At 40.5% G+C, this 24,104-nt stretch overlaps 2 protein-coding genes across 3 annotated transcripts in view; one reads left to right on the forward strand and one right to left on the reverse strand.

Annotated features, from left to right (window-relative positions):
• Positions 1 to 6,947, forward strand: part of LOC143289197 (dynein regulatory complex protein 9-like) — a 24,568-nt gene extending 17,621 nt beyond the window's left edge. The window contains exons 10-11 of one of the 2 annotated variants that reach the window (XR_013056205.1): positions 834 to 5,319; positions 5,387 to 6,947. Coding sequence is in view for 1 of the 2 variants with exons in the window: in XM_076598135.1 (XP_076454250.1) it covers positions 834 to 944 (111 nt within the window). In the remaining variant the exon portion in view is untranslated. Of the gene's footprint in view, positions 1 to 833 lie in introns of both variants that reach the window. The other variant, XM_076598135.1, reaches the window with a different exon arrangement.
• A 497-nt stretch (positions 6,948 to 7,444) lies between these two features.
• On the reverse strand, positions 7,445 to 18,971 carry LOC143288905 (uncharacterized). The gene is made up of 5 exons (XM_076597572.1): positions 18,905 to 18,971; positions 15,159 to 15,261; positions 14,003 to 14,179; positions 11,632 to 11,814; positions 7,445 to 8,816 (listed from the first exon to the last, which is right to left on the reverse strand). Exons 2-5 carry the CDS (start codon positions 15,223 to 15,225, stop codon positions 8,560 to 8,562), a joined length of 684 nt encoding a protein of 227 aa, XP_076453687.1. The 5' UTR covers positions 15,226 to 15,261; positions 18,905 to 18,971; the 3' UTR covers positions 7,445 to 8,559.
• Between the last annotated feature and the right edge of the window lie 5,133 nt (positions 18,972 to 24,104).

Raw genomic sequence — 24,104 nt, forward strand, 5'->3', positions numbered from 1 at the left:
TGTACAGCAGATCATTGTTGTGTGATCATTGTGTGTACAGCAGAAGTTCATTGTTGTGTGTACAGCAGAAGTTCATTGTTGTGTGATCATTGTTGTGTGTACAGAAGTTCATTGGTGTGTGTACAATAGAAGACGACTGCTGGCAATAATCATTGTTGTGTGTACAGCAGAAGATGACAGGAGACAAATGTTGGCTATGATCATTGTTGTATATGCAGCAAAAGATCATTGTTGTGTGTGCAGCAGAAGATCATTGTTGTATGTGCAGTAGAAGATGACAGAAGGCAACTGTTGGCTATGATCATTGTTGTATATGCAGCATAAGATCCTTGTTGTGTGTGCAGCAGAAGATCATTGTTGTGTGTGTGTGCAGCAAAAGATCCTTGTTGTGTGTACACCAGATCCTTGTTGTGTGTACACCAGATCCTTGTGTGTGCAGCAAAAGATCCTTGTTTTACCTTGTTGTGTGTACAGCAGAACATCCTTGTTGTGTGTCCAGCAGAAGATCATTGTTGTGTGTACAGAAGATCCTTGTGTGTTTCAGCAGAAGATCCTTGTTGTGTGTACAGCAGAAGATCCTTGTTGTGTGTACAGCAAAAGATCCTTGTGTGTACAGCAGAAGATCCTTGTTGTGTGTACAGCAAAAGATCCTTGTGTGTGCAGCAGAAGATCCTTGTTGTGTGTACAGCAGAAGATCCTTGTTGTGTGTACAGCAAAAAGATCCTTGTGTGTACAGCAGAAGATCCTTGTTGTGTGTACAGCAAAAGATCCTTGTGTGTGCAGCAGAAGATCCTTGTTGTGTGTACAGCAGAAGATCCTTGTTGTGTGTGCAGCTCCAGGCCTGGTGGAGAGGGGTGATGGTCCGAAAGGGGTTCGGTCCCTTCGCCAAAAAGAAGAAAGGGAAGAAGGGCAAGAAAGGAAAGAAGGGCAAGAAGGGCAAGTGAGGAGGGCATGTGTCCACTCTCCTTCTCCGCCCAGCCCCTGTCTTGTCCTCAACTCTCACCGTCTTCGTCTGTGCTGTCTCTGTTGACTCCCCAACCCCACATCCCCCTTCTGTTGTTTGATGACGTGAAACTGTCTGTGAAGGTCCACCTTGTGGTCACAGCTGACGTGGCAGGATAACAAGTCTGAACAATGAACACCCCAGTCCTGAGACATGACATGGTTGTGACAGTGTCATGGAAGGCAGGATGTCATCACTGGGAACTGAACGATTCAGGAGAAACATGTTTATCAGTATATGTGAAGGCATTTTAACTCACTCAGTACGGCCAGACCTCTCTTCTCCTCTACACAGACCCCTCGGATGTCCAGTGGGTGTCTGAATGACCCAACCTTTAGCTTCCGTCGACAGAATTGTGGTATTCTTTGTCAACATTCACCTCTTCAGTATAAGAGCCTTCCACTTGCAATATTTTGATGGTGGTAATTGGGGTGAAACACTGTTAACGTCGTCTCTTTCGCTGTTCGTATGGAGAGAGTTAAGAAGTGATGATTTATTAACACAGGTGTAAACATTTCAAGAAGTGATAATAAACCAGTTTATTTATTAGTGCAGGTGGAGAGATAATAAGTTCAGTGATAATAAACCAATTTACTTACTAGTACAGGTGAAGACATGATAAGAAGTGCTAATAAAACCCGTTTCTCTTGCAGATTCTGATTGATGTTATGTTAGTTGAATGGCTTTTTAGTGATGATGTTGAGTTTAATGCAGAAGAAAAGAATAAAGGGTTGGGTGGGGAAGCATAAGAATGGCCATTTGTATTTTCCAACGCCTGAATAGTATTTGATACATTTCTGTTAGTTTGGAATATATAACAATGGAAATCTGAATTGTATATATACATTTCTGGTATTATGTGATGTCTAAAAAAAATTTTTTTTTCAAACTTGAATGCAAATCTGGTATGATCTGTGTTGAAGAGGCTGGAAGAGAGAGAGAGAGAGAGGGAGAATGTGTGTTTAAGTGTGTGTGTGTGTGTGTGTGTGTGCGCGCGCGTGCGCATGTGTACGCATGTATATGACATGAATAAAATCTGATGTGAAGAACATTAAGCCACAAAGTAAACAAATAAAAAGTCAACATTTCCTTTCACACCATGACATACTTTTACAAGGGTTCTCACAGCTTCTTTATTGAAAGATATTAACAAAACTGCATATAACACAAATGTACCTGCTGGCATGGACAATTGTGCAGTTTCACCAGATATATGAAAACAATTCATGTACTTCACAGTGATGTACATGGGCCAGAGTGCACTTTCAAGGTACAGTTTCACCAGATGTATGAACACAATTCATGTACATCACAGTGGTGTACATGAATTGTGTTCATACATCGGCTGCCCAAAAGGCTCTTCTATGGCGAGCTGCAACAAGGGAAGAGATCACACGGAGGTCAGAAGAAGCGCTTCAAAGATACTTTGAAAGTCTCTCTGAAAGTGTTTGATATCAACCCTGACTCCTGGGAGGAATCTGCAGTAGACCGTGACAAATGGCACGCTGCTGTGCACAAAGGCGCCAAGTTGTGCGAGGCCAACAGGACTGCTGCAGCTGTTGAGAAGAGGCAGGCCAGAAAGTCACGGGCAAACAAGCTCCCTGACAATGATATGCCTGTTTTTGTCTGTCCCAACTGTCAGCGAACATTTCGTGCGCAGACTGGACTATTCAGCCATCTGCGCATTCACAGATAGATTCATTAGCATCCCCCCCCCACCACCACCACCCTCCCCCCATCCCCCAGCTGGATGACAACGATGGTCATCATCGATCTCGATGGACACACACCACCACCACATGGGCCAGTGTTCAGTCTCAAGGTGTCAAAGCATGATGGCCGATCCATCTCACCTACAGCATGCCAGCTTACAGGAAACAACAAAAAGTGTTCCCCTGTCTTTTGCATATTATGGATGCACTGCACAAGCCCTTGATTATGTGTAAAGCATGAACATGAAATGAAGTCAAATATTGAAACAAAAGAAACAATGTTCTGAAATAAAATGAAAGATACATAACTGGCAAATGAAATAAAAGAATAAGAATAAAAGGACATCAAGTAACAAAAGCCACAGACAAAAATAATAAATGATTTATACACTTGCTTCACTTCACATCACTTTCAATCAAAATATTGTTCTCAATCTATTAAAAAAAACAGAAAGAAAAAATGTGTGTGTCTGCGTGTGTGAGTGAAAGAGACAGAATTCTTCTTCTTATCATTATTAGTATTACTGTTATCTGGATCATCATAAATTAAAATCATAATACCAATATTTTATGCCCAATTTCTTTTCAATATTGTTCAATAACTTTGTTGATATATCAATGTTATGCATCCGTGTGTGTGTGTGTGTGTGTGTGTGTGTGTGTGTGTGTGTGTGTGTGTGTTAGAGAGAGAGAGAGAGATAGGGTTGGAAAAAATTCCATCCACAGAAACCAGAAACACAATCAGAAGAATAATTGTGCTCATCCATTGTGAAGAATAAATACCATTTTGATATAAATCAAGTAATATAAAATATATTTTCCCAGAATATTTAATATTTTTCTGTGATATCACTAAGCTAGTCCACACACACACACTTATCCACAATACACACACACACACACTAACACATGAAGACCACAACCATGACATCAGTTTATCTGTTTATCAGCATGATTCACCCACTTGAAGTGAGATAAAAACATTTCACATTTAACAGGAAAAAACCCACTTATTTTCACACAAAATAATAGCACTTCTAAATGATATGTATTTGCTTGTTCATAAATTGAACAAATATTATATTAGATCTTGATGCTGATGCCAATGGAATGTTTAGAGATACTAGAATGTCATTGAAAAATAAAATATCATCAGAAAAAATGTCACAGATCATTTGTAAAAACTATTGTGATATTCACATTGTATTCCTGACCACAGAACCAGACACTACAACCAACCAGTGATATTCCCATGATATTCAACACAGAAACAGACACTACAACCAACCAGTGATATTCCATGATATTCAACACAGAAACAGACACTACAACCAACCAGTGATATTCCCATGATATTCAACACAGAAACAGACACTACAACCAACCAGTGATTTTCCATGATATTCAACACAGAAACAGACACTACAACCAACCAGTGATATTCCCATGATATTCAACACAGAACCAGACACTACAACCAACCAGTGATATTCCCATGATATTCAACACAGAAACAGACACTACAACCAACCAGTGATATTCCCATGATATTCAACACAGAAACAGACACTACAACCAACCAGTGATATTCCCATGATATTCAACACAGAACCAGACATTACAACCAACCAGTGATATTCCATGATATTCAACACAGAAACAGACACTACAACACAGAAACAGACACTACAACCAACCAGTGATATTCCCATGATATTCAACACAGAACCAGACATTACAACCAACCAGTGATATTCCATGATATTCAACACAGAAACAGACACTACAACCAACCAGTGATATTCCATGATATTCAACACAGAAACAGACACTACAACCAACCAGTGATATTCCATGATATTCAACACAGAAACAGACACTACAACCAACCAGTGATATTCCCATGATATTCAACACAGAAACAGATATTACAACCAACCAGTGATACTCCATGATATTCAACACAGAAACAAACAGACACTACAACCAACCAGTGATATTCCCATGATATTCAACACAGAAACAGACACTACAACACAGAAACAGACACTACAACCAACCAGTGATATTCCCATGATATTCAACACAGAAACAGACACTACAACCAACCAGTGATATTCCCATGATATTCAACACAGAAACAGACACTACAACCAACCAGTGATATTCCCATGATATTCAACACAGAAACAGACACTACAACCAACCAGTGATATTCCCATGATATTCAACACAGAACCAGACACTACAACCAACCAGTGATATTCCCATGATATTCAACACAGAAACAGACATTACAACCAACCAGTGATATTCCCATGATATTCAACACAGAAACAGACACTACAACCAATCAATGATATTCCCATGATATTCAACGCAGAAACAGACACACTGTTTGTAAACAAATAAACAACCAGTGATATTCACATGATATTATTCAACACAGAAACCGACACACTCACATGATAAACACTGAACCAGACACACTGTAAACAAATAATCAGTGATATTCACATGATATTTTTCAACATAGAACCAGATACACTGTAAACACATAAACAATCAGTGATATTCACATGATATTCTTCAACACAGAACCAGGCAGACTATTCATAAACAAATCAATCAATCAGTGATATTCACATGATATTCTTCAACACAGAACCAGGCAGACTATTCATAAACAAATAGTCAATCAGTGATATTCACATGATATTCTTCAACACAGAACCAGACACTCTGTTCATAAACAAATAGTCAGTGATATTCACATGATGTTCTTCAATAAAGAAACAAAATTGTGCTCAAAGAAAAACCAGTGCAGACACATCAATGAATGTCAATAAATATTTTTTAAAAAAATTAAAAAAAAGGGGTGGGGGAAGAAAAAATGATTAAAAAAAAACACAACTCACAGACCATTTAAAATAAACAACATCACATGGTGATCACAACAAACAGTGCTCCTTTCCTGTCAAACAACAGTGATACTTCCTTAGTTCTTTCCTTTTAACAAAACCTCTTCATATCTTCACAACAGACAGTGCTCCTTTCTTGTCAAACAACAGTGATACTTCCATTGTTCTTTCCTTTTAACAACAACCTCTTCATATCTTCACAACAGACAGTGCTCCTTTCTTGTCAAACAACAGTGATACTTCCATTGTTCTTTCCTTTTAACAAAACCTCTTCATATCTTCACAACAGACAGTGCTCCTTTCTTGTCAAACAACAGTGATACTTCCTTCGTTCTTTCCTTTTAACAAAACCTCTTCATATCTTCACAACAGACAGTGCTCCTTTCTTGTCAAACAACAGTGATACTTCCATTGTTCTTTTCTTTTGCCAACAACTTTTTTATCTTTTACCAAAAGACTGGAATAGATTTTATGCAGAAAATTAAAAGGGGAACAAAAAATACAGGCTTTCATTTTCCTTTTTTAGGATCTAAATAACCTGATACAGAAAAAATACGAGGCAAAGCTTTTAGGACTCATTCATGGTTTTCCATCAACAACATGGAAACCGCTGGAGTTCACCAGCAGAAACTAGTGTATCAAACCAGAAGAGGTCTGCTAGAAACCAAACAATTGTAATTTGTATGTTAAGCAGCCCACATCAATCGGCATTTTATTATTTCATGGCCATAATATAGATCTGTTAAAGTTTAAAACTTTCTCTGTCTATGTTATAACTTTCTGACTTGACAGATTGTAAATGAAATCTTCATAAAGGAAACAAAAAAAAAGAAGAAAAGGTAACACTTTTTGGAATCCATGAAAATGCAATATGCAAAGTAAAACAAGTTCCAATTTCAACTAAAAATGATAAATAAAAAATGACTGCTGTTAATCTGTCAGTAGGAGTATGTCAAATAAAATATGCTAGGTTTTGTGAATTGGAAAGAAAAATGTAACAGTAACCAGACTGAGGTAATATTTTGGCTTCTATATCAGTTCTTTTCTGCCTTTCCTAAAGTGCATTGTCATATATCATTAGAAAGTGTGGAAATAACTGATTTTTCCAATTTTAAGACAAATCTGATGTCGACATTTTAGGTTTTTCCAGTGATAATGAATATGTTTAAGTTTCCCAACACACACACACACTGACTGAAACCATTTATTGTCAGATTAACTTTTTGTTGTACAGACATTTTAGCAATCATTTGAATTAAAATTAACTGAGTAACACAAAGAAAACCAAATTAAGAAAAAAACAAAACTAAACCCAGTGATATGAATCTTAAAAAGCAACATATTTAACAAATCAATTTACCAACTTTCAATAGCATCCAAAAAATGTTTTAACACACAAATGTACTCAGACGTGTATCCCCCACCCACCCGCTACATACATCCGTGCATGTACACAAACGCCCATTCAGATTCCCCCACCTCATTTCCCTACCCCAAGTTCACTTGAAAAGTCACATTTTGATCTCTTTCCCTCGCTCCAAAGACGTGTAAGAGTTCACACCCACATGCACAAGCTTCCTCCCTCTCTCTCCCTCTCTCTCTCACACACACACACACACACACACACCGTCTCTCTCTCACCTACATTCCCCACCCCCTCACCCACAGACATACACTTAAAAACACCTTCAAAAAGATATATATATATAAAATATATATATATATTTTTTTTTTTTTTTTTTTTTTTTATAGAGTAAAAGAATAAATTAATTGACTGATTATCATTATTATTATTTAGTATTAAAAAAAAAGAAGAAAAAAAAAGAAAAAAGAAAAAAAAGAGTAGTGTACTTCACTGCACACTTACAGTATGCAATCATTTAGATTAAGGTTGCATAATGTAATAAAGACGACATATTACATGTTAGAGTCAAACAGTTCCACTAATTAGAATAATGAGAACTTTGCTCTGCAAATAAATATGACGCTATCACCCAAAACGAAACACTATTATGGATTAAATAATACAGAGGGTAAACTCTGCAGCATATACTACATTTAAAAAAAAAGAAAGGAAAAAAAAGGATGAAACAGATCAGACCAACTGGATGGCTTTTAAGTCAACTGCAGTTTCTGTCAGAGACCAACCATTTTCCTTGCTAGGGTGAAAGATGCAACACACACACACACACACACACACAGACCCGAAACACCATGTTATCACATAGACTCATATTATGCGTAAAAAACATGTGAGCCAACAAACTAAACACAAAATAAAATAAAAAATGTCACTTTAACATGAGATCTGCAAGCACACCACACAGCTGTGCATCTAAATCACTGACAATCTGGAGTGAGCTGAAGTGACAAAACACTTCAGCATCACTTTATACATTCTCTTCTTTTTAGTTACATACAAAAAAAATCAGTTCATCAGATCTATAATAAAGTTGCATAGACTGAAAAGTAAGTACTGGTTGTTGTGATGAGGACTGAGCACACTTGATAAAGAAGATACAATATGTGGCACAGTCCAAACCTCATTATTTTCCTTTCACAATTCTGGTCAACCTTTCTCCACAATTTTCACTTTCTCAAATGAACAAAGATAATTGGAAGAAAGACTGTGAAATCATACCTGAACGTTTTCCACCCCCCTTGATATTTTCATTCTGTATTCATCCGAGTTTTATCTCTGAGACAAGAAATCAACACAGTAACATGACAAAGGTTAAGAAAACCAAACCAACCGACTATTTCCATGAGTCCATGGACGGAAGGGACTGGATCCAAATCTCACAGGTCTCACACACACAGACACACACACACACACACACACAGCCATACACAGACACACCCCGACAGAGAGGAAAGAAAGCAAGCTGCCTGTGCAGTGTATCAGCCAGAGAGAGAGAGAGCACTATATGTGAACATTCACCTCCCCGGCCTCCCTGTCGCTGTGTGCTGCATCGAAGGACACCGGGGGGTCAGCAGCTGACTCGGAGCTCCGGAAAAGTTTGTAGGACCTGGCCACATGGCGCAGGTAGCCCTTCCTGATGGCCCAGCGAAGGAACAGCACGCCCCCCACCACACACACCACACACAGCGTCAGGGACACGCCAACAGCCAGACCAATGGACAGGGCGCTTGACTGGGTGTGGTTGGCCAGCCACTCTCCTGTACACCATACATACAGACTGTTCTGTACAGTCTGTCCTGTGCACCATACGTACAGTCTGTCCTGTACACCATACAGTCTGTCCTGTACACCATACAGTCTGTCCTGTGCACCATACGTACAGTCTGTCCTGTACACCATGCATACAGAATCTGTACAGTCTGTCCTGTGCACCATACGTACAGTCTGTCCTGTGCACCATATGTACAGTCTGTCCTGTACACCATACAGTCTGTCCTGTGCACCATACGTACAGTCTGTCCTGTACACCATACAGTCTGTCCTGTACACCATACAGTCTGTCCTGTACACCATACAGTCTGTCCTGTACACCATACAGTCTGTCCTGTGCACCATACAGTCTGTCCTGTGCACCATACGTACAGTCTGTCCTGTACACCATGCATACAGACTTCTGTACAGTCTGTCATGTACACCATACATACAGACTTCTGTACAGTCTGTCCTGTGCACCATACGTACAGTCTGTCCTGTACACCAAGCATACAGACTTCTGTACAGTCTGTCCTGTACACCATGCATACAGACTTCTGTACAGTCTGTCCTGTGCACCATATGTACAGTCTGTCCTGTACACCATACAGTCTGTCCTGTACACCATGCATACAGTCTGTCCTGTACACCATGCATACAGTCTGTCCTGTACACCATACAGTCAGTCCAGTATACCATGCAAAAAGTGTCTCGTTTATTCTTTAAAATAATGAAATGGAATAGGAGTAAGGCAGAAAGAGAAAGGGTCAAACAAAAAAAATATTGAGAAAGAGAGAGAGGGAGAGAGAGAATGAGAAAAAGAGAAAGAGAGAGGTGGAGAGAGAGAATGAGAAAAAGAGAAAGAGAGAGATGGAGAGGGAGAGAATGGGAGAGAGGGGGTGAGAGAATGTGAAAAATAGAGACAAAATGAGAGAGATGGAGAGAAAGGCAATCAGAAAAAGAGAAAGAAAGAGAGAGAGGGTGAGAGAGAGAGAGAGAGAGAGAGAGAGAGAGAGAGAGAGAGAGAGAGATTGGGGGAAGAGAGGGAAAGAGCTAGAGAGAGAGAGAAAGATTGGGGGAGAGACAGAGGGGGGGGAGACACACACACACAGGGTGAGAGAAAGAGAGACTGGGGAGAGAGAGAGAAAGGGGGGGAGATAGAGGGGGAGAGAGAGATTGGGGATAGACTGAGACATAGAGAGAGAGTGGGGGCAGAGAGAGTCAAAGTCAAAAGTATTTTAATGTCAGGCCTCTGGCCCATAACATGAGTGATGACATGTTCTGTGTGCAGGGGAATGTCACACATTCATTGCTTTTTGAACAAACCAGACAGCTTAACAAAAACAGGTTCATTAGTGCTTGACATAAGTAAGCAGAATTTGACTCTCAACACAAGCCTGCATCTCCAATCTGAAGACATGGATGACTGAAAACAAGCTTAAATCAAATGAGGATAAAACTGAAATCATGATTATCACCCCACAAAGACTTTGCCACTCAGTCTCTCTCCCTTCCTCAGTCTCCCTCAGTGGCACCGACATTCCTCTTTCTTCTTCCATCCGCAATCTTGGTGTCAAACTCGACCAGTCTCTTTCCTATCAGCAGCATGTTGCAAATATATGCAAACTGTGTTACTTTGAAATTCGCAGAATTGCATCCATTCGTCATCTCCTGACTGAAGATGCAACCAAAACTCTCCTCTGCGTCTTTGCGCTGTCCTGCCTGGATTATTGTAATTCCCTACTTGTTGGTTCACCCAGCTACCTCATTGCTAGGCTTCAGAAAGTCCAGAACTATGCTGCTCATCTTGTCTTTTGTTCCTGTAAATTTGATCACATCTCTCCTCTCCTTCATACTTTACACTGGCTCCCAGTACAAGAAAGAATTATTTACAAAGTCGTCTCTCTTTGTTTCAAGTCCATTGAGGCTTCTGGTCCACAGTATCTTTCTGATCTCATTCATCTTTACATACCCTCACACCAACTCTGCTCTTCTTCTGACACCTGTATGCTAAGGATCCCCCCTGCTCGAACCAAAACGTATGGCCAACGCAGTTTTTCATACCAAGCCCCCTTTCTTTGGAATCAACTTCCTCAGCCTCTCTGTCACTCATCTTCCCTGTGATCTTTTAAATCCAGTCTGAAGACCCACCTTTCCCCCTCCTGATTAATTGTCAACACTTCATCCGTTTCCAGTATGAACTAAAATGACTGAGTCAGTGAGTTTTGATAGATTCAGTATTTGTTAGTGGTATTTTTGATTGTGTACTATTCACGATTGTGTGCTATGACTTGTGTGTGTGCGTGCGTGTGTGTGCGCATGTGGATTGTGTGTGGGGGAGTGGGGGCGGTGGATGGACGAATAGTTTTCAATGTTTAGTATCTTGTGTTCAATTTTTCCTTTTTGATATTTACACGTGTTCTATTTGTAAATGCCTAGGGCTTATTTTCAAGATAAGGTGTAAATGCTCATAATAATAATAATAATAATAATATATTCACTTCTTATCTCATTATACTGGGGACATATAAGTAAAAAGTGAAGTTCTCATTCTAGTGTGTTCTTACAAAATGGGCACAGTTTATTTCTGTCCAGGCTGGGTTTATATTGTGAAAAATGTGAATTTAGAGGTGACATACCAATTCTAAATCTTGAAAAGGTTTGGGCTGTTGGTTATTCTTAACAAGATACAAATAAGGGCTGATCAAGAGTGGGGGGAGAGAGAAAGGGAGAGAGAGAAAGCGAGAGAATGACTGAGGGAGACAGAGGGAGAGGGAGTAGAGGAAGAATCGAGCACAGACCACACTGACGATGTCTCACCCTGTGGTCTGAGGAAGATGGAGGAGGAGGTGGTGTGGGGGTGAGTGATGTTGCCCTCCATCATGTGCACACTGCCGTACTGCAACAGCTCCACCACAAACTGAAAGCCGTCATAGAAGTGGTCACCAGGCTGGTAGATCACATCCGCTGTGAACACCAAGCTGATGTCATCTTCAGAGCGTGCTGAAACAGCATGACACAAACAACATTTGTCAGCGTGTCCTCACAGTTTAGTTAAGTTCAGATCAGTTACTTAAGGAGGCATCACTGCACTCTGACAAATCCATAACTCTAAATCACATCTGCGATGCAGGTACCTGACCAGCAAAATAACCCAACATGCTTAGTCATGCCTGGAGTCTTTAAGGAAGGACACCCAAAGAACAGACTGCCAACACTGCTGTTGGGGAAGGAATTTTCTGGCTGTAACACCCATGCCTAAAGAGGTGGGGAAGGAATTTTCTGGCTGTAACACCCATGCCTAAAGAGGTGGGGAAGGAATTTTCTGGCTGTAACACCCATGCCTAAAGAGGTGGGGAAGGAATTTTCTGGCTGTAACACCCATGCCTAAAGAGTTGGGAAAGGAATTTTCTGGCTGTAACACCCAAAGTGTTGGGGAGAGGAATTTTCTGGCTGTAACACCCAAAGTGTTAAAGGGAGGAATTTCCTGGCTGTAACACCCAAAAAGTTGGAGGAGGAATTTTCTGGCTGTAACACCTAAAGTGTTGGGGGATGAATTTTCTGGCTGTAACACCCAAAGTGTTGGGGGAGGAATTTTCTGGCTGTAACACCCAAAATGTTGGGAAAGGAATTTTCTGGCTGTAACACCCAAAGTGTTGGGAAAGGAATTTTCTGGCTGTAACACCCAAACTGTTGGGGGAGGAATTTTCTGGCTGTAACACCCAAAGTGTTGGGAAAGGAATTTTCTGGCTGTAACACCCAAACTGTTGGGGGAGGAATTTTCTCCCTATAACACCTAAAGTGTTGGGGGAGGAATTTTCTGGCTGCAACACCAATGCCAAAAGTGGAGTGGTAGACCAGTGGTAACACCTTCACCCAGGAAATGAGAGATTCTGGGACTGAAGGATCAAATCCCATTTTCTCCCCCTCCACTCTGATCGCAAACAAATTCAACTCCTGACTTGCAGACAAAAAGAAAAGAAACCATTGAAAATATCTGGGAACACTGCTCAGTGTGATAGCCTTCAGATGGCCATAGTGGCTGGCAAGAGTACCATAATTTGATTTCACTTCTTTTTTTTTTTTTTTAGTCTAGAAAATAGACACAGCAGTATTACCACACTGTCACTATCAAACAGCAGTATTACCTACCACACTGTCACTATCAAACAGCAGTATTACCTATTACCAACCACACTGTGACTATCAAACAGCAGTATTACCTACCACACTGTGACCATCAAAAAGCAGTATTACCACACTGTGAGTATCAAACAGCAGTATTACCTACCATACTGTGACTATCAAACAGCAGTATTACCACACTGTGAGTATCAAACAGCAGTATTACCTACCACACTATGACCATCAAACAGCAGTATTACCTACCACGTTGTGACTATCAAACAGCAGTATTACCTTCCACACTGTCACTATCAAGCAGCAGTATGACCACACTATCACTATTTAAACAGCAGTATTACCATGCACCATACTGTGACTATCAAACAGCAGTATTAGTACACTGCGAATATCAAGCAGCAGTATTACCTACCACACTGTGACTTTCAAACAGCAGTATTACCGACAACACTGTCACTATCAAACAGCAGTATTACCTACCACACTGTGACTATCAAACGGTAGTATTACCAAACAGAAGTACCACCACACTGTGACTGTGACTATCAAACAGCAGTATTATCTAACTGACTATCAAACAGCAGTAATACCACACTGTGACTATCAAACAGCAGTATTATCTAACTGACTATCAAACAGCAGTAATACCACACTGTGACTATCAAACAGCAGTATTATCTAACTGACTATCAAACAGCAGTATTACCTAACACACTATGACTATCAAACAGCAGTAATACCACACTGTGACTATCAAACAGCAGTATTACCTATCACACTGTGACTATCAAACAGCAGCTGTGTGGTGTGTTATATCCTGTCCTACCTGTCATGTCAAGTGTGGTGTTATATCCTGTCCTACCTGTCAAGTGTGGAGTTATATCCTGTCCTACCTGTCATGTCCAGTGTGGCGTTATGTCTTACCCGTTATGTCCAGTGTGGTGTTATGACCTACCTGTCATGTCCAGTGTTATGTCCTGTCCTACCTGTCATGTCCAGTGTGGTGTTATATCCTACCTGTCATGTCCAGTGTGGTGTTATATCCTACCTGTCATGTCCAGTGTGGTGTTATCAGCGGAGAAAGTGACGTAGGCTCCACCATCAACCTCCTGCACTGAGTGCACCACCAGTTCACACTCATGGGTCGTGTTCTGGTACACGAAGTGCCCTTCCCACTTGTCGAAATGGATCAACTGAGTTTTCCATAAAGGTAGAGAACTGCCCTCTGCAACACGGGCAGGCAAAACTTACTGATGTGTGTGTGTGCATGCATGTGTGAGTGAGTGAGTGAGTGAGTGAGTGAGTGAGTGAGTGTGTGTGTGTATCTGTCTGTCTGTCTATATATATGGACATATCAAAGTGATTAGCATCAATTACTTAAGTCAAAAGAAAAGTTTCTGGCAATTAAAAATGGACACCAATTAGTTCAAACATGAACAGGAATTACCATGTGCACTCATTTTGAAACTGGGAGTTGGCTGTAATATCAATTCATCAGAATAGCCTACTTTTTTGCTCTGTCATTTAAGGCAGCCATGCTTACTAAACTGAAACAGAACACATTAGACTAGAATAGTATTGCACAACATGGTATATTTTGGCTAAATGTGTATTTACACACAAGTCTAGTAACCCTGTGTTTCAGCTGTCTGTGTCTGTGGTAAAGCTTTAAGTTAAAAGCAGTCCTGATCTAGCTAACACTGTGAGGTACAAATCTGGTCTGCACAAATTAGTTTTTTGCCAGAAAGCATAAAAATATTATTTGGATTAACTTATGCAGTCTGTAGATCTTTTAACTGCAGTAATTCAATGGTTAGTATTGAAAGAAAATAACCCAGAAATAGGATATAATCAAACTTTTTTTTAAGCACTTCTTATGTTCTATTGAAGTTGGAAGGTCATGATGAAAAGAGTGGAAGTTTGAAACTTTGATCTAGATCAGTAGGCCAATTGCATGGGAGAGCAGATATCGGATCTGCAGATTCCGATTAAGACAGAAGCCTAGGACTATACATATTAAATTCTGTTTGCCCTACCCCCCTCCACCACCTGTTTCGTTCAGCAGGAATTGTACAAGAGCCATGAAAACTTTCCATCTTGTTCTGTTTACCACGCCATTGTAGAACACATTGTGATTGTCATATATTTTTCAGTGTTGATATAAATCAGAGACATTCAGCAGAGTAAACGAGGAAGTGTCTTACCTGCAGGCAGCAAGCACACCTGAGACAGCAGTATCACTAGCAGGGTCACCACATCACAGGGACACATCTTAGTACTGGTTAGAGTCCACTGCACACCAACAGCCTAAAAAAAAGAAAAAAGAAAAAAAAAAGAAAAATTACATAGGTTCAAAAACAAAATTATGGTTTATTAAAAAAAAAAAGAAAAAAAAAAAAGAAAAGAAAAAGCGATACAGTCCTATTCAGCGTCCGAGTAATACAGTCGTAAATGTACAAGCAGAAACAGTGGGGGAAAGTAACGATAAGACCAAAAAACAAAGAGAAGGTGACAAGAAACTGTACATGGAGATGAAAAGACAGAGGGACGAGGAAGGACTGGATGTCATCATCAGAAATGGTAAAATCATTCCCAGACCCAAACCCGGACAGGATGAAAAGGACAGAGCTGGTAACACTGGGGTACCAAGCTCAGAGCACTGACTCAAGAATATCAAAAGAAATGCTGTAAATAATGTAAATAGTGCAAATAAAAAAGATTTGAAAGTTACAAACAACAAGAGTAATGGTAATGTAAGGGGTGAGAGTTACAGTCCTGAAGGTCTGAAGTTTTTACTATTAAACGCTGATAGTATTGGAAACAAAAAACAAGAACTGAATGCCTTGGCTTGGGATTTAAATCCTGACATTATTGCAGTTACTGAACTGAAGCCAAAGACCCTGAGACCTGACTGTGGATGGGAACCTGTAATTGATGGATATGTTTTATATACTAATGAGGCTGGGAGGGGGGTAGGCTTGTTTGCAAAGTCGAATCTGAATGTGGTACGTAGTACACAGCTGGAAGAAGTCTTCAGTCCCTCTGTCTTCTGCTCCATTGCACTTGATAATGAGGAATTAAAAGTTGGAGTTGCATATAGATCTCCCAGTAGTTCATTAGAAGAAAATAAGAAATTAATTAAATGTGTATCACTGTTTTTTGAAGGCACAGGTAAGAAAGTGTTGATGGGTGATTTTAATTATCCAGATATTGATTGGGAACAAGAAGTGTGTACCAAACACATAGACCACCCTGCTTCAAAATTTCTGGAAGTATTGCAAGATAATTTTGTGGTACAGTTTGTTACGGAACCAACACATTTTCGTGGTAATCAAACAGCAAATATTTTGGATTTAGTTTTAGCAAACAGAGATGACTTAGTTTATAATGTTTTATATTATCCCCCTATAGGTAAAAGTCACCACTCTAGCATTATTTTTGAAGTTGATACTGGTATTCTACTACCTGGTAAGTCGAAAGGCAGACGCTATTTTTATGATAGAGGTGATTATGAGACAATGAGGCATGCATTGGATGACATTAATTGGAAAGAGACTTTGGAACTCAAATCTGTGGATGAGTGTTGGTCTTGCATTTCTGATAAATTGAAGGAATTACAAGATAAGTATGTGCCATTTAAAGAGTTTTGGACTGGAAACAAAAGTTACAAAAAGACTGTCCCATTTTTTGTTTTGGAAAAGATACGATTGAAAAGAAGGACTTTCAGATGGTATAAGAAGTATAGGACGACTGAAAATTATAATGCTTATGCACGTGCTCGAAATCAGGTTAAGAGGGCATTACGAAAAGCTACCAAGGAAAAAGAGATGTCTATTGCAAAGAACATTAAAAGTGACCCAAAGAGACTGTTTAATTATATTGCATCACAAACTAAACCAAAGGAGATTATTCCGAACTTAAGCACACCTGGTGGAACTTTAACTAACAATGACAAAGAAAAGGCTGAGGTCCTAAATTTGTTTTTCTCTAGTGTTTTCACAGTGGAAGATGTCACCAATGTTCCTTCTTTTGAGTCAGAATGCAAGGCTTCAACAGATTATGTTGAAGTTTCAGAAAAGATTATTAGTGACAAACTTTCACAGTTAAAGGTAAATAAATCCACTGGTCCTGATGGAATGCACCCTTATTTGCTAAAAGAATTACATAATAGTTTAGCTATTCCCTTAAAGATTCTGTTTGTTAAGACTGTATCATATGGTAAGATCCCACAGGCATGGAAAGTAGCACAAGTAAAACCAATATTTAAGAAAGGTAACAAACAAGACCCTGGAAACTATCGACCAGTAAGTTTGACATCGGTTGTATGTAAAGTTTTTGAAGGTTTCATACGTGATACTTTGAATAAACATTTGATTGATAACAACTTACTGTCTGATTATCAGTTTGGCTTTACCAGTGGTAGATCCTGTGTGACTCAGTTGTTGAATACTGTACATGACTGGATGCAGTCACTTGAAAACAATAAACCAATGGATGTAATTTATCTGGACTTACAGAAGGCGTTCGATAAAGTTCCACATAATAGGTTAATTGCTAAATTGCAAGGGTACGGTATTTCTGGTAAATTGTTGGAATGGATAAAAGATTTCTTAGATGAGAGAACACAGTATGTATCAGTAGGGACTGAGTCATCGTGTCCTGTTAAGGTGAGTAGTGGTGTTCCCCAAGGCAGTGTCTTGGGGCCCACACTCTTTGTATATTATATAAATGACATGCCTGACATACTAGACTGTTTTGTGAAAATCTTTGCAGACGATACAAAGATCTATGAGGAAGTAGATTCTGATGTCGGTAGATTGAAATTACAAGTTAGTATTGATAATTTAGTACACTGGACTGATAGATGGCAAATTAAATTTAATAACAATAAATGTAAAGTTTTACACGTAGGCAGAAATAATCCACATTATAAGTATTATATGAATGGTACGGACTTGCAGGAGACTTCATCGGAGAGAGATCTTGGAGTCATTGTTGACTCTGGTCTCTCTTTTGATGTTCATATTAATGAAACCATTAAAAAAGCCAATAGATTGACCGGAATGCTAGTTGGAAACATACAGTGTAAAAGTAAAGACATAATGGTGCCATTATTTAAGTCATTAGTCAGGCCAGTCTTAGAATATGGGAATGTTGTTTGGAATACGGGTTTAGTGAAACATACAGACAGTATTGAAAATGTTCAACGAAGATTCACTAAAAGAATCATTGGCTTTGCTGATATGGACTATGAAAGTAGGTTGCAAGCACTTAAGTTACCTAGTTTAGAATATAGAAGACTGCGTGGTGATTTAATAGAGATGTATAAAATGACACATGGATTATATGACAGCAGAACCATAAACTCTTTGTTTACATTGAATGAGAACAGTACCACAAGAGGCCATTCATACAAACTATTAAAAGTTTCAGTTAAAACTTCCAGATTTGCACATTTCTTTACTAACAGAGTAACAAATGTTTGGAACAATTTGTCACAAGATGTTGTTTCCGCAGGAACAGTGAATACATTTAAAAATTATCTTGATATTCATTTGAAAAATTTAAATTACAAAACTCATTTACATATTTATTGATTTTTCAAGCATTGCGCACTCAATGTTGAAAAATGCATCAGACATATGTGGGGACTCTCTTTTTCTTCCCCACATCAAGCGGGCAAAAGGCCTCGTCAGGCCTGCACGCCTTGATATGATATATGATATGATAAGACTAAGATAGGGTGTTCATTTGGCAGAATTATCGCAGTTTAGCATCCTAAATTTCTGAATTTAGTCTAGTTCCGGAATGGAATGATGTCGGGACTCTTTCTGCAAAGTGTTTTACGAAGTACCGCAATACAGCTGCAATGAGAAGAGTTTTATACATATGGTTTTCGGTTTGATCAAACAATCAGATGAAGCGAAAAAACAAAGAAGGTTATCATTACACCAGGAGGGCTCCCGCTTGCCTCTGAATAAATCTTGTTTTGGTTCACCACATCACGTTTGGTGACCTCAGCAACTGGTCAAGGCCATGCGAAGCATTTCCGTTTCCGAAACAAAAACGAAAGAAGCACGAGTTCAAGGAAGGCACTCAGAAAGAATTTCATTTTGAGTGTAAAAGCCATCTGTCTGGCTCAGTCAGTAGTGAACAATGTATACCTAGCTTTTTGAATCCGAAAGGATGAGCCTCTACTGATTTGGAAATACGAAGGGCGGGACAGTTATGCACCAAGAAATCCTGTACATGGTCTCGAATCACTCACTGCTTTCGTCGTTTTTTTTGTTTGTTTTTTCTTGTTTCATCGTTTCTTGAACTGCTGTACAATCGACTCTTTGTAAGGCAATCTCTCTGGGCTAGAAGCGTGAATCGTGAATATTGAAAATCAAAATATAGTTTGATTTACTCTATTTTATCGTAAAAACGGTTTTGTTGCACTGCACATTTGGACCATTTTTGTATCGGCCACGGACAATTATAAGCTATGGAATTGAGATTAAAACTTTCGTTAAATCCAAATGTGAGCAATAAAACAATTCTTTTCATGATGAAATGAACTGAAGTAAACCATCCTGATCACTGGCACTAATATAAAGGTTACCACTGTAGGGGGCAGGAACATAAATTGATTTTGACTTTTTAATAAATATTGGTCAAAGCATGCGATGCATACCAAAAAGATACTAATACAAAGAGGGGACGTTTATAGGCCGCGAGGCCTAAAGGCAAAAATGCCAGTCCATACTACTACTACTACTACACCTGCTACTACTACGCAAGCGCGGAATACAGCTCACCAGCGCTGAAAGCACTCAACGCGGTACACGGTACACACTGATGTGACTGCATGACTTCTGGGACACTGCGCCGCAAAAGACATATCGTACAGAAAGCTAGTAAGAGAGCTCTTTTGGGTCAAAAGGAAACAATATGGTGTTGCAGTGATAGTACATAAAAGGGCACAAACATAAATCGAAAATCTTGCACAAATACAGATACAGTAGATTTTAGGACACATACATTGACCCTGGGTCCATGGCCATGTCCCGACTTTCAGTAGCCGCGCCCCCGTGCCTCCGAGGAAGGTTTTTGAGCCAGAGGCTAGGACAAGGACAGTCTGATATAAAACCTACGACCTGAGGACCTCACTGTCACCGTCCCAGCTTGCTAGACTATGGCAGATGAACCACGGGTGTAAAGGGTGGGGCCAGTACTGCGCACACTGCACTCCACCTAAAAATTCCATTGCGCAGGCTTGAAGGACACGTCCACGTCCGCGCCACCAACTATTCCAAGCCCTGTAGCGATGGGAAAGGGGCGAAAACGGCAGGTGGAAGATGTCTGATCGCTTCCACCAGCGCTGCCTTCGCACCATCCTCAGCATCCACTGGAGTGACTACATCACAAATGTCGAGGTCCTGGAGCAGGCAAAGACTATCAGCTTCGAGGCAGTGCTGCTAAAGACCCAGCTACGTTGGGCAGGGCACGTGTCCAGGATGGAGGACCACCGCCTGCCCAAGATCGCGCTGTATGGCGAACTGTCCACTGGCCACCGTGACAGAGGAGCACCCAAGAAGAGATACAAAGACTCCTTGAAGAAAGCTCTCGGTGCCTGTCACATTGACCATCGCCAGTGGTCCGCAGTAGCCGCTGATCGAGAGACCTGGCGACGCACCATCCACCAAGCTGTCTCCTCCTTCGAAAACAACCGCAGGGCCAGCCTTGAGGACAAACGCAGAAGGAGGAAGAACCACGACGCTGCAGCCGCGAACCCAGACCAGACTTTCCCTTGCAACCGCTGCGGCCGACTCTGCTTTTCCCGCATTGGCCTTGTCAGCCATGAGCGTGCCTGCATCAGACGTGGACAACGCCCTTCCTAGATCTTCGTCAGCGAAGCCAGGCCATGACATTGTCACGTTCTATATGAGACCGGAAAAGTAACCCCCCACCCGACCCAGCACTAACACCCTGACACCACAAACAGACTATAACAGGATAAGAGTTCAATATAAATTTATTCAGCACATGGAGCAGACAATACACAGAGGGTTTAACAGACGACGGAAAACTGGCAACAAAGCACACAACAACAATGACAAGTTATCCAGCAAATTGACTACAGGGTGAAATGGCACAAACGAGGAAATAACCACGATCCTTCAAGAGAAGGCCAATGGTCTCAAGAGTGAATAATTTCACCTCTGGAAGAAAAATAAATGAATAGCACATGAGTCTGTGTGAGTGCGTGAATATGTGTGTAGAGTGGCATGGAAACAAGCACAACGTTGATGATGAAGTAGTGACGACGATGATGAAGTGGTGACGACGACGACGAACAGTAAGTGACGACGACGAAGAATAGTGACGACGAAGACGAAGAACAGTGACGACGAAGACGAAGAACAGTGACGACGAAAATGAACAGTGACGACGAAAACGAAGAGCATCGAGACAGCCGAGCACCAGGCCAGAGAACGCTGGCGACGGAAAGCAGCGGCAGGCGGCAGCAGCCAACGGAGGCCTGGACTGTGGAAGTCAAAGGCGGGCAGTGGGTTTCCAGGGAAGACAGTGGAGGGTCAGTGGAAGGGTAGGGAAGTCAGTGGATGGACACGGAAGACAGTGGAAGACACGGAAAGTGGGAACGCTGAAAACACTTTCAGGCGGGTACTGCTACCCTGATGCTGAAAGGCACAGAACACCGAACGAAGAGCGTACCAAACACTCGGAGGAAAAGCTATCCCCACTGCAGAGTGCAAAACCGGGCAAACAGCCCTGAAGAGAGCAAAGCAGACACGACTGCCTCCAATGCCAGTCGCGGGCGAAAAGCCTAGAATCCTGTCACTGATTGACCAGCTAAGGAAAGGCTGATCTCAGTTCAGTGACAGCCTGAACTGAGACACAGATTCCCGTGCAGTCAGCACAACCCTCACCACTCTCCAGCTGAATGGGGTGGGAGGACAAGGAGGGGTTAAGGCACACACACCTTGGTTTGTCATGAGATGTGACATACATGTGCATATCAATATGAGAACTTGCACACACACACACACACACACACACACACACACACACACATTTAAACATAAGCTGCATATCACATGTGGATGGGGCTGATGACTGGATTTTCAGGCAAATCGTGGTTGTTGATTGCATAACTCTCTTTAATCATACTGTATTTGTTCGAGAGACAGAGCATTGACTGCTTTGGGGGTGGCGGGGTGGTAATATGACTATTGGTTTTCGTCTTTATACTTCTGTACCGACGACCAGAGGGGAGCAAATCGAAAATCCCCAAAGCTGGATGTGATTCGTCCTGGCTGACTGATTTGCTTTTTTGAGTCGCCGCATATGATACATGTCGTCTGGAGAAGGTAGGCCTAGATCAGCCCCGGCCGGGTAATCTTGGCGGTAATTTTTACGATTCTGTTCAGGACTGCGACTTCTGCCTTGGAAATGTTTCCGTACCAAACAGTAATATCGAAGGTTAACACACTTTCAATGACTGCTCTGTAGAAATCAACCATGATGTATTTTCTAATTACGAACTCTTTGAGGCGCCGAAGAAAGTACAGGCGCTGTTGTGCTTTCTTAACAATTTTTTCCGTATTTTCTCCCATTTCAAATTGTTGGAAATGATCAGTCCGAGAAATTTAAATTCGCTGATGATCTCTACTTACTTGTCTTCAATGACTAGTGGTGAGGGGTCAGATCTGGTCTTCCTGAAATTTAAAATTAATTCTTTTGTTTTTGATACGTTGAGTTCGAAATTGTTTTGATCACACCAGCTGACAAGTTCTAGTGTTTCTTCCCTATATTTTGACTCATCACTGTTCGTAATTTGCCCTTCTAGAGTAGTATCGTCGGCAAACTTGAGCATGGTGTTACATTCATTACGAGTTGCACAGGAGGTCTAGCTTTTGTGTTGAGAAGTCGGGTGACAAAACCTTCATCCAACTTCTCAAGGAATGCCTTCAACTTCAGAGCTGGTCTGTGGGAGAAAACAGAAAAGATCTACACATTAAGCATTAATACATACACACACACATACATACATACACACACACACACACACACACACACACACACACACACATATATATATATATATATATATATATATATATATATATGCGTGTGTGTGTGTGTATGTGTGTGTGTGTGTTTTCATATATACAAATCTGTAATGGCAAAATTGTTGTCATTTTTATCACAAAATTTTTATCTAAAAATTTTAACTTAATTTAACATTTGTGATTAAAAAGAAAAGAGTGAATGCAAATGCAAAATATGGAGTTGTATTCGAACTGAAGATAGAATACATCTATGGATACATGACTTTGAAAGTTGTTAACTGCACCTGATAAAAGTTGCTCTTTGTGTATCACTGAGATGCTTCACTGGATCTGGAGGAAAGCTGACAGCACTGCTGATAAGAGAGAACTGTCAGCCATACTGGACTGCTTCCCCAGCATAGATTAGAAACAACATGTTTTGATTTATCTATATATAATTTGCTAGTTCATTTATGTATCGATCATTATTCATTTATCTATTCATGTGAGGGCTTATAATACAAGACATACATGTTTAGTATTTGCCTTGTCTTTCGTTTGTGTGGGTGTGGCTTTTTTCTGTTTACATTGTCCTTTTTCTGTTTCTAATAATAATAATAATGGATAGGCCTACTTGTTGAGCGCTTCCTCCCTGAAAGGGAGCTCAAAGTGCTTTACAATAAACATAAAACACAAACACACACACACACGTGCACATGTCTGTAGCTGTCTCAATCTCTCTGTCAGTATGTTATTACACCAGCTTTGGCAGCAGAACATTCTAAATCAGTTTTGTTCAGCCTGTTTTGTAGTCGCTGAGATACATTTGACAGCAGTAATACCACCCCTTGAGCAATTTATATTATCTGTGGTGGGCAGTTTCTCAGTTGATCGATCAATTTCAATATGAACTTATTTTACCATTGGAGGATGAGGTATGTGAGTGTATGCATGCCTACACTGTGGGAGCGGCGGGATATTGGAACGTGCGGGTGTTTATATATATATCTTTGTAAATATGTGTGTGGGGTTGGGGGTGGAGGATGTGGGCGTGTGTGTGTGTGCTTGTGCAAGTGAGTGTTCATCTCTATGTGT

This window comes from Babylonia areolata, chromosome 13 (genome assembly GCF_041734735.1).
Source record: "Babylonia areolata isolate BAREFJ2019XMU chromosome 13, ASM4173473v1, whole genome shotgun sequence".
Lineage (NCBI taxonomy): Eukaryota > Metazoa > Mollusca > Gastropoda > Neogastropoda > Buccinidae > Babylonia > Babylonia areolata.

Coding starts and splice junctions, on each gene's coding strand:
- LOC143288905 (XM_076597572.1), bottom strand. CDS start 15,225: ATGTGTCCCTGTGATGTGGTGACCCTGCTAGTGATACTGCTGTCTCAG. Junction 14,180..15,158: donor GGTGTGCTTGCTGCCTGCAG/GTAAGACACTTC, acceptor CCCGTGTTGCAG/AGGGCAGTTCTCTACCTTTA. Junction 11,815..14,002: donor CACCACACTGGACATGACAG/GTAGGATATAAC, acceptor ATGCTGTTTCAG/CACGCTCTGAAGATGACATC.